Here is a 15,116-nt window from a genome sequence, read left to right as displayed (position 1 = left end):
GAACGCCTGCTTATATAGCCAGATGCCCCGCCCATTCTGGCGGGCTTTGGCAGGCTTCGTCGCCATAGGCTCATGCAGCTCCGCTGCCTAGCCATTGGTTCGTTTTTAATACCAATGGCCGTGCAGTTTCACTGCGTGAATGAAAAAAGGCTTCAGTTCAGGAGAAAAAAGGCGTTTTCCCATATGCGTCTAGCAAGGCGCAGTACGAGTGTAGTATCGAAAGGGAACAATGATTTTGGGAAACACACCCCAGATCTGAGCATGCAATGATTTTGGCATATTTTTGTGTACTATAAGTAACAGACCAAAGGGGTTAGGATTGGTTAGCTTTGTAAAGTTCGTTGCTGCTGGTAGGCCATTATAAAGTACACTGTCAAAAAACGTGCAATAATTGCATATGTAGGTCACTGCGGCAGTAAACTTAAAGGGACATCTCTTTCCCTAAAAGGTGCATATTCATACCTTACAGTAGTACTGTACTGCTATGAACCTTTTAGGGGTAAATAAGATACAAAGATGTCCCTCTTAATGTGCAGCCCCGGTTACGAGCTGTTGTGCCCCTAATGGTACAATTTTTGCATTTTGTCTGAGAGTGTAGCCATTTATTCTAAAGAAATACATTTTGCAGATATTTCACTATGTGATAGATGTTTTTTTCCAGTGAATATTTTGTGGAGGGCTCTTAAAAGCATAAAATGGATCTATAATAGGACTGTCTGCGGCCTTTGACGTCACAGCCCAGAAGAGGTACTATTGTGAAGAGTTTGGGAGTGTGAGCGATTTTGTGTGCCATTCATCGATTTATGTTGTCAGGACATCACTTTCCTGCGGCTCTAGAGTAGGGTGACCAGACGTCCTGGTTTTTGGTGTCCGCGCCGTGACAGAAAATGTCCCTGGTTTTCATTTCAGAAATCTGGTCACCTTACTCTAGAGTTAGCAGACAACTTTATAGTTTAGAAAAACTTAGTGCTTAAATATTAATTTAAGGGGTTTTGCTGAAACCAGGCTTTGGTGATTAGAAAAAAATATACTGTCTGGATCTCAGTTCCCATGAGCAAAGATGGCAGATTTCAAATCACATTCTTCCAGAGGGTCATACAGTATGTCAGCTGTGTAACTGTCATTAAAATGAATGAGAATGTTAACGGATAGCTTTCTCCAGGTATTATAGACCTGCTTGCATCAGACGGTCAGTAAATGGACTGTGGCTGACACTACAGGATTTAAAACATCAAGTGATATAAACAAAATGTGAAGAAAACTTTTATTGTTTATTTTTTTATTGTTTTTGATTGTTAAACAATGCTATATAACAGTTCCTCTAACTGTTTGCTGTATAATCTGCACAGTTGGTTTTCACCGTGCCCAAAAATGGTGCATCTCCAAAAAGGTACCCAAACAAAATTACATTGGTTTGAAGACTTGCTTTTTCCCTTATAAATTCCCACTTTTGGCAACACTCTTGAAAAAGCACTCCGCTTCGCTCCCTTGCAGCAGTCGTTAATGTTCAGTGGCAGTTGAGTTTTTCTCACTCTCTGTCCCTCTCCATCACTGTTATATGAACAGGATGAAATTTGTAAAGTGAAGGATGACAGTAAACCTGGGAGTTCTCTCTCCTCAGCATGTCCTACCCTCACCCTTACAAAGAAGTATGGCAGCATTGTGATAGTATCCAAAAAGAAGAACCAACTAAACCAGCTTAAAAGCAGTTTGGCCAGATTGGGAGACCAGCTAAACAAGCACAAAACCTTAAGTTCTAAACTAGCTAGCTAAGACCAGCAAACCACCTTAGGCTGGTTTAAGGGTTCGTTTGTTTTTTTGGTCAGCAAATGATTCCGCATACACCCCAACACCTGCAGTGGCACTTTAACACAGAGCTAAAATTGTCACATTCACTTCATTATACACAATTATTGTATGTACAGGTTTGACTAGAATCAATTTATGGCGCTTTTCCACTGCATGGTACGGCTCGGCACGGCACGGTACGGCTCGGTTTGCGTTCCCACTGCAATTTAGTACTGCTTTAGAGTGGGTGGGATTATAGACATGTCGTTATAGTTGCGCCGCCTCTACTGCCGTGACATCATCGTAAACGCGACACAAACAAACACAACAATGGAGCACAACGATGGAATGGTGTTCTTCATTCTCGGCATGTGGATGTTTTTAACTGCAAGACGAAGGAGTTTGTTTCAAAAGAGGCTGATGGCAGCAGGTGCGCTCGTTCAAACGGTTGTGTTCGTTCAAAAAAAGTTGTGTTCGATCCTCGCTGGCTGTGCTGATTTAATCTAGCCTGTCTAGTGTCTCGTGTCGCAAGTTCAATGACGCAGGTTGTGACGATTCTCTCTGGCCAATCAGTGATCAGCAGGGTTTACACATCATATTTTGGTAATGGTACGGCTTGCTTGGAACCTCAGCTGAGGTGGTACTGAAAAAAGTACCAGGTACCAGGTACTGTACGCAGTGGATAACCCCCCAAAAGCGAGCAGTGCCGTGCCGTACCATGCCGTACCATGCCGTACCATGCAGTGGAAAAGCGCCATTAGTCTCGCACAGCCAGACCTTCAGACTGACGGCAGAAGGTCTGGGAACCTTGGCCGCTTTGAATGGCAAGGACCGCCCAAGAGGCCATATGACTGGCAGATAAATCAACCAATCACGTTTAATTTTGTGCCGCGTCATGTTTAGGGCCGTGGAAATGTCCCCACAATAACAGACCGTGTGTAAAACTCTTGGACGTAACTATCAGTTTAACTATTATACAGTATGACGAAAAGTTTTCATTGACTAAGACTAGACAAAAATGTTCAGACATTTAGTCGACTAAAACTTGACTAAACAAAAACAGGACAAGCTTGACTAAATGATAACTAAAAAAAAAACATTTGACACCAGGACTACGACTAAGACTAATTTAAAAGACTAAGACTAAATTAAAAATGGCTGACAAAATGAACACTAGGTAGGGGTCAGGTCAATTTTGCAGTCAAATTAATGAGGTCAACAGTGCATAGATATATGAAGCACAGTTCACACAGAGGTCACTTTCAAACTAAGCAGTTTTCTGTCAATCAACGTGGTGAATTCACGTGACCAACTTGAACATGAACAAAATCTGAGTGGGGAACTATTTTGCCCTTATGATAAACTCCTGAACATGCGGATTCCTATTGAAATGACTGGATTTCACAGAGCAACAGTAAATGTGACCGCCCATTTAGGTGATCTACAAACGATGGAAGTCCATGAGATGTTCTCCTTAATATAGTGACACAAACATAAGTGTGTTTGAGTGCGCTTGTGTTGTGTTACCTTGCACAGCCTGGAGTTTGTGAGTCTGTATGATGATACAAAGCTGGAGGACCAGTTGAGGTGCGCTCTCCAGGAACGTGGCCAATAGGTGGAGCATGCTGACGTCAGCATACTCATACACCATCCTCCAGTAGAACCTCCAGCGGTCATTCTCTCCACTCTGCCTGCTCCTGATGCCCAGGTAGATGGTGTGGAAGTACCTGCGTGAGACACAAAGAAAACCCTTTTAAAACCTTTCTCTCTGAACTCTCACTGAACTCTCAATGACAGGGCAGAATCAGCTTCTGCGACAGACACACGGCTAGAATATCTCAATGTTTTGTCTGCTTTTCTTTTCAACCTGACCTTACAACCAGACAGACTGTTCCCAGCTATGTTGGTCTCTGTGCTGTTTTGTAAACAAGATTTGCCCATTTTGAACTGCTGATGAATTATATTATTTAATGTCAAAGCTGATGACTCAACACAACATCTCAAAATGATTCAACCAAAAATGGAACATTATGTCATCTCAGCATGAATAGTTAAACACTGAATCCTTTATAATGTGTGTAGTGACACTTTCCACGAACAGGGCACAAAATTGGACCTTTATCTTTTTTAATTCATCTTCAAAAAATGATCAGTGAAAGGAGGTGTTTACTGTTAATTGTTAACTCTAAAGGAAGTTAAATGATACTATATATTTTAATGTTTTGTTATTATGTTTGTTATGTTTTATTTTATTTTTATATGAGGTTTGTGATTTTAATACATATCTGCAAACAGTTTAAAACTTTTTATAGATATAAGCATAAATGAACATCAAAAATAAAAAGACAACTTTTTAATAATAAAAAACAATTAAAATAGTAAATTATGAGATCAAATGATACAGGGCGACACAAAAAATGAAAAACTTAGTAAAATTAGTAGAATGCCATTAACAATTAAACATTTTTTAGTATCTCATTAACAATTAAAAAGTTTTTACTACAGTTAAATTAATATCACAGACTGTGAAAATTATGAAAATAGAATTGTTAAATAGAGTTGATGAGATTATCTCTTCGGTGGTACAGGCCAAGATCCCCATTTTAACACGGGAGTACAGGCATGTGACGTCTTAAACACAAGCTACCCTTTATGCTAGATAACATACTGTATCTAATAGTTCTCACAACAAAAACACGGGATGCTTGTCTACAGCGCTTTTTTTTTTTAAAAGTCATGGGACACCAAAGTGTTCTGTATAAATGGGAAGTGCCTGAAACGATTACATTAAAAGAAAGTAAAGAAACTAAATTATTCAAGGTTTTGTGAGTGAATCTTGGTGAGGACGTCTGCAGTTGGAAGTAACTTACCTCTTCATTGGCCTTTCTGCCCCTTTAGGCATACTTTGTTTGTTGCTTTGCAAAAACTGAGGAATTTTAAACTAATTATCACATCTATATTTACCTTCCTAATCTTCCTCCTATGATTCAAATGTAAATTTTAATTTTTAATATACACCTTTGCAATAAGGTAAGGAATACAGATGAGCTTCTACAGTTATTCTACTTAATACACTCAAATAGTTATACACATATTTAACATTTAACAAAGAAACCAAAAACGATTATATTACATAATATGCTAAATGCTACTACTATATTCATTGCATGAGTTCACATGCATGGTAAAACGGATTTTGCTTGCTTTACTGGAAGAATTTCTCGTACTTACTAGAAAATCTTTGCTTCAAACACCAATTAGTATCTGAAGTTATTCTGAAATAAAATCTATATTTATTTTATGGTACCAACTCGGCAAGTCGCAGCAATAATCTCAAACAAATTCACTTTTAAAAATTCTTGCTAGCAAAAAGGTGGAAAATCTGTAGGAATTGCTATGGCAACACTGGCCTCTTTGCTACAAAATACCAGAAAGTTGAACAAACCCGCTGCTTTCACAGGAAAAAAAAAGGCTGAATGTGACAGTATGTCGCAGACAAACACACTCATAATGAACGACTGCTACACAAAGATCTTTTAAAAACGCTGTGTCATCTGCTAACAGTAATGGATTGGTGGTGAATGGTGTTAATGTCTCTCAGGTGTGTTACTGTGGCCCGTGGGTTAGTGTGATGCTAAAGGCACCTGCTTGCAGTGACGTGTCTTTGCCAAGTGACCCGTCCCTGCGTTTTTCCCAGCAATCCCCACTGTGTAGTTTACCCTTTGACCCAAATAGGCATCCAGCCAAGAACAGACACACACTTCCATTTATACACACGTATTCTCTCTCCCCAGAGATTCATTAACAGGACGTTAAGAGCATCAGCTTGGCTGTTACCTTAACAAGAGTGCTTCAAACATACAAAAAACAAAAACACAATGTGTCTAAATGCTTATGGGGGATACAGTCTTGTTTGCACAATGTTTTGTCATTGATTTCTTTGTCTGCCAGATTCTCTCTGCTACAGTTTGCACTTTGATCATTTGTATGCAAAGCATGATTTTATAGTACACTACTTGCCAACTTCAATCAATTCAGAGGCAATGAGTTTACAAGTAAAAGATAATGGATACGTTGACTTATGGACAGAAATAAAATACTCATTAAGGTAAATGGTGGAGCACTACACTGAATGAACATCAGAACATCAGAATGAAAGTGCATGCCTTGAGGTATTGTGTTTGTTGAACACATTCTTGAATATAAATGCGTAGAAGGCACTGTACATTTTGCCCACCTGTTATTCCTTCATGCGTACTCTGCATTAGGAAAGGGTTCTACATCAGTGTTTCCCAAGCACTGTTGAAATGTTGAATGGTTAACCTATACTGTTGAATCTATAACAGAATGTATGGCTTTACCCCCCGGTTTCACAGACAAGGCTTAAGCCTAGTCCCAGACTAAAATGTAAGTCAACTGAAAGAAACTTGCACTGACTGAACTTAAAATATATCAGTGCCTTTGTTTTGTCTCAAGATGCACACCAGTAATGTGTTTACTAAGGCACGTTTTTGAAAAATTACTTAAATGTCCTAATTGAACTATGGCCTAATCCTGGTTTAGTCTAAGCCCTGTCTGTGAAACCAGGCCTAAAAGTATTAGAGCTGTCAAAAGATTACAATAATTTAGAATAATAAATAATAATTACAAAAATAAAAAATACAATTAATTTGTAGACATAAAAATATTTGTAAAAATTTAATTTGTATAAATAAATATATAAAACTGAATTTATCACTTTAAAAATATTAGAGAAGATTACAAGAATTTAGAATAATGAATAATTACAAAAATAAAAAATACAATTAATTTGTAGACAAAAATATTTGTAAAAATTTAATTTGTATAAATAAATATATAAAACTGAATTTATCACTTTAAAAATATTAGAGCTGTCAGAAGAATACAATAATTTCTAATAATGAATAATAATAAAAAAATAAAATAATTTGTAGACATTTTTAAAATACAATTAATTTAAAAATAAAATAAATATATAAAACAAGCTATAATTTTTTAAATATTAGGGCTGTCAAAATAATTTATAATGAATCTTTTAAGAATTTATAATAATTCATGATAACTGTAAATGAATTAGGTAAATAAATAAAAAAATACATACATACATATATACAGTGCCTTATGAAAGTATTCATACCCCTTCATTTTTTTCACATTTTGTTATGTTGTTGCCTTATGTTAAACTGCTTTAAATTACTTTTTCCCCACATCAATCTACACTCCATACAGCATAATGCTAAAGCAAAAAAATGGTTTTTAACATCTCTGCAAATTTATTAAAAATAAAAAACTTAAATGATTCCATTGCATAAGTACTCATATCTGGTCAAAAGAACTGCCTGTAGAGCTCAGAAACAGGTTTGTGTCAAGTCACACATCTGGGGAAGAGATCAGAAAAAAAATCTGCTTCATTGACGGTTCCAGGGATTAAAGTTCTCCGTCGCTACGACGGATTTCCGTTAATTGCAGCCAGTCTTCGACGGATTTCCGTCAATTGGAAAAAATTAGGGGAAAAGAGACATTTAGCGCATTGTTGTTGTTGTTGTTCTGCCCAAAAATCATCCGCAAATGTGATATTGATTTAATACAACAGTTCAATAAACAAGTACTGCCTGATTTTGCTTTATTTCTTCAACAAAAATAGTTCCAAATATAGTAACAGCTCAGCCACTGCCCATCTCTAAAAGCAAACAGCAGTGTTTAATATTTCAGTTATTTAAATAATTTAATATTTCTGTATTCAAAATTTTACATTTAAAACATTAATCTCCACATTAATGTATGAATTTAATTGCACTCATATACCTCTGAGCCTCATTAAACGTCTGAAAATGTACCGACAAGCCACTTTTGTGTTCTTCTGTGCCACCTCTGAAGTACAAATTATTTTTTTATTAATACTATTTCATATGATTGGTAACTTAGGTGTCTTATTCTACTTCTTATTATATTGTTTTAAATAGAAATTTTAAAAAGCTTATAAAGATACATTTTTGAATTTGACATAGATGGAAATGATGCCATTACAAATGTAAAAAGAAAAGTCACTTTAAGGAGTCAAATGTCACCGCATATTAGGAAGGATAATTTTTGATCAGAATTTTTGATGATTGATCAGAAGGTGCTCCTAAAAATTTTAAATTAGGAGGACAAGAGCTCCTAAAAAGAAAAGTAAGCATAGAGCCATGTGTAACAGTATATTAGATCCGTGCATGAGGTCTTAAAGAGACAGCAGCCTAAATAAACCTGCTGCTGCCTTTCATTATACAGTGAAGACTAACCAGTGTTATTTTACAGTTGAATAGATTATAGTTAGACCTAACTGAAAAAATGAAAGTACTGTTGATTTAATTTGTATCTTGTTATTGTTTTTGTTTGTGCTATTGATTGTCATTAATTTATTTGTTCTTATTTTATTATTTACTATTTACTTGTCTTTTTTAGTTAAAATAAATTCAATTCTGAGTGCACCTGATTCTTGGATGGGGAGGGGAGGGGGCATGGTCCATGAGAAATAGTCCTGCCACCACAGCTGGAAAAAAATCCTAGGAAACACTGCATACATTTAATACAATTAGAAAAATGCCATTACAAACGTAAAAAGAAAATGCCCCTGTAAATCACTTTGAGTCAAATGTCACCTCATATTAGGAAGGCTAATTTTTGATCAAAATTTTTTATTATTGATCAGAAGGTGCTCCTAATTTTTTTTAATTAGGTGGACAAGCGCTCCTAATTACAAGAAAAAACTGCTCTTAAACTGGGTGTGTGACAGTTATGGCTGAGGAATGGGGTTTGGCTGAGGAAACATTTTCAGTCAAAATATTTTTTTTTTGCTTTAACCCCTGAGGTTCACAGAAGCATGTAGTCTCTTTTACCCTTAATGGAAGAAGTTTGAAACAACCAGGACTCTTCCTAGAGCTGGCCTCCTGGCAAAACTGAGCAATTGATGGAGAAGGGCTTTGGTTAGAGTGATGAACAAAAAGCTGATGGTCACTCTAGTTGAGCTCCATGATCATATGTGGAGATAGGAGAAATCTACAGAAGGACAAACATCACTGCAGCACTCCACCGATCTGTGCTTTATGGTTGTGTGGCCAAACGCAATCATCTCTTCAGTTAAGACACATGAAAACACACTTGGAATTTGCAAAACAGCACCTAAAGGACCCTCAGACTGTGACAAAACAAGATTCTCTGGTCCAATGAACCTCAATTCCAACCATCATGCTTGAAGGAAACCAGGCACTGCTCATCACCTGCAGAGTACCATCCCAAAAGTAAAGTGTGCTGGTAGCAGCCTCATGCTGTGGGGCTGTTTTTCAGCGGCAGGGACTGAGGGACTCATCAGAGTAGAAGAAAAGCTCAGTGTACCAAAATATTGAGATAGCCTCAATGAAAACCTAGTCCAGAGCATTCAAAACCTCAGACTGGGCAGAAGGTTCACCTTCCAACAGGACAATGACCCTAAGCACACAGCAAGAGTGGCTTATAGACAACTCTGTGAATGTCCTTGAGTGGCCCAGCCACAGCCTGAGCTTGAACTCAATCAAATATTTCTGGAGAAACATGAAAATGTGCACCTGCCCACCTCTAACCTGACAGAGCTTGAGAGGTGAAGAGGCGAGGAATAGAATGGCAGATAATAGCCAAATGATGATGAGAAAAGCTTGTCGCATCAAACAAAAAAGACTTGAGACTGTAAAGGTGCTTCAGCTAAATATTTAGTAAAGGGTATGAATACTTATTCAATGTACTTATTTCAGTTTTTTATTTTTAATAAATTTACGAAGTTGTGACAATTTGGTTTTTGCTTTGTCATTATGGTGTATGGAGTGTAGATTGATGTGGAAAAAAAGTAATTTAAAGCAGTTTAACATAAGGCAGCAACATAACAAAACGTGGAAAAAATGAAGGGGTATGAATACTTTCGCAAGGCACTGTATATGAACCAGAAGTAATTACTTCAAAACTATTAGGGCTGTCAAAAGAATTTATAATAATTAATGATAACTATAAAAAAATGTAAATAAAAATATGCAATAATGGTCATTTTAATCAGATTTATGATCATTCAGGATGACATTCAGTATGAGTTAACAGACGCACATTTCTGGTTTGGTGTCAGTGAAGGCACCCTGTGTCTTACTGATGGCGCTGTGTGGATACGTAAGACAAAACGGTTAGGAAACACTGTTCTAGATGTGTCAGGTTGGATGTTCACGGTATCAAACCATGGCCTATTTTTTGATACTGTCTTGCCTTTGCAAGTAGGCCTAGAATACAATTAATACAGATCCTCAACAGCTAAAAACATGAAGGGCTGATGATATTTTTAAATAAAGCAAAGGTGCAAGTAAAGACACTGTTCAAATATAAATGAAGCAATAAGGGCAGATCATGTCTATCGATGATGTTCTCTGCCTCTGTCATAGTGGAAACCGTATCAGTAGTGACCAATTCAAACGAAAAAACCATGACAAAAGTATCGCAGTCGCCTGGTGCAGAGCAGCAGGGACGCAGTATGATCTTTCAGCTGACCTTAAGAGTGGGCGTCTGTCCAGCTTCTTTATCAGATAAGTGGACTTCAGAAGAGTTCTGCGCTTGAAAACGCAGTCTGCTGGCATTTCCACCACTCACCCTAAAGGCCAAACTAAGAGAGGCCTCTCATATGGCCATTGTTTGGATTTCAGATAAGCCACGGGTCGTCTATGTTTCCGTCTCTGCAATATGTATCCCCTTCTTATACTGTCCACCTGAAACCATGAGGTCTGGCCAGCCACTGAATCATATTACTGCATGTTGCTTAAAGCATGCTATCTACCAAATCCCCATTCAGAATGGGATTAGACAGATGTTGATGTGCATCCTCTTGCCTTGATTGGATTATTCCTGCATCTCAGCACTCAGAGGGGTGGGAGGTAACACAAAAAAAGCAAAACTGCCTGAGGAAATCATAATGATTCATACATACATTCAGATCGCGCATAAGTCAAAGACAACCATGTGCAGAGATGTAAAAAAAAAAAATAATAATAATAACTTGCCCTAATTTAAATGTACGAATTTTTTTCTTAACATTTTTTAAAGAAACTTATTGGTTTGTTAACTCAATAGTTTTATAATAATTAAACTATTTAATAATAATTTAAAATAACAATAAAAAAATGCAAAGATAAATATAACTATTGAATAAAATAAATAAAAAATTCAATAAAATAATAAATAAAAACAAATTGTTAATTTAATTGAATTTTTAATTTCAGGAAAATGTTAAAGGGATAGTTCCCTAACAATGAAAATAATTTGAATCATTTACTCACTCTCATGTTCTTTCAAACCAATAATACATTGGTTAGTCTGCTAAACACAAGTTAAATTATTTTAATGAAACCCGAGAGGTTTCTGTTCCCCCACTGAAAGTCCAGGTAACCAAACTTTAGAAGATCCAAAAGGTCATATAGACAGCCTAAAGTAAATCTGTTCATTATATAAATCATATCTCCTCACAAGACTTGGATTAAAATTCATTCAACTCCTTTATGACCTTTTTGGATCTTCTGAGTTTTGGTTACCTGGATTTTCAGTGGTGTGTTTTCATTAGTGTTTCGAAGATTAACCAAACTCTTAAATGATGACAGAATTACACATTTTGGGTGAACTATCCCTTTAAGTAATGATAATCTGTTTAACATGTACTTAACATGTATTAAAAATGTCTATATGAAATTGCAAGACATGAAAGGAGGCCAGAAGACTTATAATTGGAAACCTAAAAACACACGATAACACACCTGGCAAGAGCAATCCAGTTATCCAGCAAACCATATGTCTGCGTGTTAGTCCTGTAATAGCCCGTACACTGAAGTTGTTGGTTTGGTCTGAGGCCTGTAGCTGTGCACTGCCTACCTCAAGAAAAGATGCTTCCTCTTTCTCCTGATATTTCTCTCCTTCTCTTCAGGCTAGGGGCCTCCTCTTCATCACTGTCTCATTTAAACTCCCCAACCATCGCCGCTACTGGCCGTCACACACACTCACAAGTGCATCATCCCTTGGCACAGCGTAGAGCTCAGTGCTTCCCTAACCTGCCAATCAGGTAGTGGAAAACAGCCCTGTGAGAGCACTTAGATTTGTTTGTACTTTTGTTGTCATAAGTTGCATCATTTTTTAAAAGCTTTTTTAAAACTGCAATCAATCACGTATCAACCTAAGAAACAGCATTTGATCCATTCCTGATCTTCACCTTTAATATTTAACCATTAACAATTTAAGGAACATTATGGGTTACTGAGACAACCCATTCAAATCTTTCAAAGGAATACTTTCAATTTATACACACACACACACACACACACACAGAGACCTATATATATGTAACAGTCCTGAATCATGGGACTGCCACTCTATTCTCAACGGACAGGCCACCACATAAAAAAAGCAATGGCAGGATCTGTGGGCAGTGGATGGTTATTTCACATCCTCCTGACCAGGGAATGAACCTTCCATAGTACACTTACATTATGAATGGGGATCGGGTCATTGTTTATTCATAACAATTCGACTGAGGTTCCAGAGTCTCTTTCTCTTTTCCAGCACACCAAACATATTTATACACAGACAGGTCAATTCCAGGCAGTGACACTATATTGTTTTTTCCCCCCACTTATTAGCCACTAAAAATCCTCACCTTGTTTGGTCAGGATAAACTTCTAAAAGTTATTAAAAGGTGTTTTTTGTTTCTTTGGTCATGTTTTAGCCACCAAGTGACCCAGAAATACCACTCATGCTCCCTCAAAAAATTTGCTTCATGATGTTTCGACAGGAACATCTGTGAAGTTTTATGTACGCCTCCGTCTAGTTTACAGTGTATCCGTTACGGTCAAATCATTCTTGTTCTTCAAACGTAGCTCTCGCGTCCCTATATACCTCACTCACAGGTGGTCACTCATTGAGATTCAGAGGAGAGGAATTCAATCAATAAAGCTGCACTGGACCATCATGGTATAAAATCAAATGCTCTTCTATCCACTGAAGTTATACGTACTATAACTTCAGTGGATTTGGGTTTATACGCTGAGGTTATTGAGTGACATGCAGACTTTTCATGCCTGAAAGAACATGACCTGTTAATGGCAACAGGAGGAGCAGTCAGTGAGGAACAGGACTTTGCTTTTACAGTGAAAGGCGAGCGGGACGGCATGAGTGACAGCCGCAGATGGTCTACAGACCACACAAGGGAACGCGCCTGCTCTTCATCTGGTTTCTAGGTACCAGGGGTCCACACGCCTCCAGAGGAAGGATTATGCTGTGCTGCTCTCAATGCACAAACTTATGCACATTAAAACTCTGGAAAGAAAGTGCAACTTTTAGAAAAAAACCCACCTTGATGATTAGGCCTAATTTATTGCCAGGCAATACTATATACTGTTTTAAAAGCAATCTGCTAGAACTCTAAAAAAACAAAACGTCGGTAAGTAACGGCTGTGACGATGATTTAACAGCCATCATCACTCATACAAGTGAAAGATTACACTCACAGCAATATGCTGGCGATGCATGGAACGATGCCTGCTCGACTCCGACTCGCTGTAAAGTAATATCAGTATCACTGTGTAGGCAGCGTGCTGTCACACAATGGTGGATGGACTAATGCCACGCTCTGATGGCATGTAAGAGACGGCCGCATATCAGCAGAATGGGAGGAGGACATGTGTTTGATGTACTGTGTGCTACTCGCACTGTGCCTTCATTCAACAGTCACATGAGTCAATGCAACTCTGACCTTTCATGGTCTTGGACTATGATACAAACAGGCAACAAGGTTGTATTTTTTTCGTTTGGAGCATAAAGCCTCTTGACCTAGCTGCTTCTTTGTCCCGTGTAATGTAAAATGAGTAATCCCAGCATTCAACGCTGGCCCTTCCTGTGGAAAATACCAGTTAGAAAATCTTATCCATCCTACCAAGCCAAGCTATACAACAGAGTTTATTTAAATACTACTGTTTAAAAGTTTGGGGGTAAGATTTCTTAATGCTTTTGCAAGACATCTCTCATGCTCATTATGGCTACATGTATTTAAACAGTGATATTTGGAAATATTATTACAATTTAAAATAATTATTTCCTATTTTAATATATTTTAAAGTGTAATTTATTCCTGTAATGCCAAAGCTGAATTTACATGAGCCATAACTCCAGTCTAGTCTTTCTTCAGAAATAATTGTAATACGCTGATTTGGTGCTCAAGAAACATTTCTTATTTATTATCTTTTTTTTTTTTTTTTTAAATTTTTTTTTTTTTTTTTTTTTTTTTTTTTTTTTTTTTTTTTCAGGATTCTTTGATTAATGGAAATTTTAAATGAACAGCATTTAGCCTACTTGACAGAAATATTTAGTAATATATAATTGTCTTTACTATCATTTTTGATCAATTTAATATGTAAGAAATAATATGAATATACTAAAACTAAGTTGTACTATGTTGTTCACTAGTAAGCTTAATGGGTTTACCTGGTAGACTAGTTACAAAGTTTGAACACAGTCCCTGAATACCAGAATCCAAAACACATGCTCCACATGCTAACGCGTCCAATGCTGACCAGCTATTTTCGTCTTTTCAGCAGGAATGGCACTGACTGTACCCACAGAATAAACGTCTCAAGGCATAGCTAAAAGTCCAGCATGGCAGCAGACATAAGTTTGGACTGAAAATCTAAACTTCCACACGGCCCATGGGGCTCATTGCAGACAGGAGGCCAGAATTCAATATACTTACGTAGCTGCCCAAAGCCTATCCAATGATAAATGTCTGCTGTCCAGTTGCCAAGAGGGACCGACTCATTCCAAATCAATTGAACCTTGTTATTCAACAATTACGCCCAGCTTTTTGCTGCATGATGACGGAAAGAAGGTCACTGGCACACGACGCATCATAAATACACACTGGCGCTGAATATTGCTGTGTACTAAATTCTTGACATGGCCCATCTTTCCTGCATTTACCAGTCACTGCAGGGACATAAGTTAGAAGCTTGTGAGGAGAACTGCAGCGGCCAAAACAATTTACGGTAGAAAAATTGACATGAGTGACAGCAACATTGCCAGCCAAAAAATAAATAAATAAAACTATCAGCAACAATTGTACGGCTGGATTCACAACAGGATAATTTGGGAATTTAATTATTAAACTCATAATAGATTCATAATAAACATTCAGTTCCTTTGAATTTATTCACACACCCACACCCCAGACATACCGGTAATTCAATCAAATGCGATTTGGTTTTCAAGAGCTCACATTTAAAAAT

The 15,116-nt window shown here is 37.3% G+C and overlaps 1 protein-coding gene across 1 annotated transcript in view; it reads right to left on the bottom strand.

Moving 5' to 3' along the window:
- LOC107714844 (XK-related protein 4-like) overlaps positions 1-15,116 on the bottom strand; it is a 64,902-nt gene that overhangs the window by 13,777 nt on the left and 36,009 nt on the right. The window contains exon 2 of the mRNA XM_016520810.1: positions 3,316-3,515. Within this exon, the coding sequence (XP_016376296.1) occupies positions 3,316-3,515 (200 nt within the window). The remainder of the gene's footprint in view (positions 1-3,315; positions 3,516-15,116) is intronic.

This window comes from Sinocyclocheilus rhinocerous, unplaced genomic scaffold, assembly GCF_001515625.1.
Source record: "Sinocyclocheilus rhinocerous isolate Xijiao unplaced genomic scaffold, SAMN03320098_v1.1 scaffold1350, whole genome shotgun sequence".
Taxonomy (NCBI): Eukaryota; Metazoa; Chordata; class Actinopteri; order Cypriniformes; family Cyprinidae; genus Sinocyclocheilus; species Sinocyclocheilus rhinocerous.
This window is presented reverse-complemented; position numbering and strand designations above follow the sequence as displayed.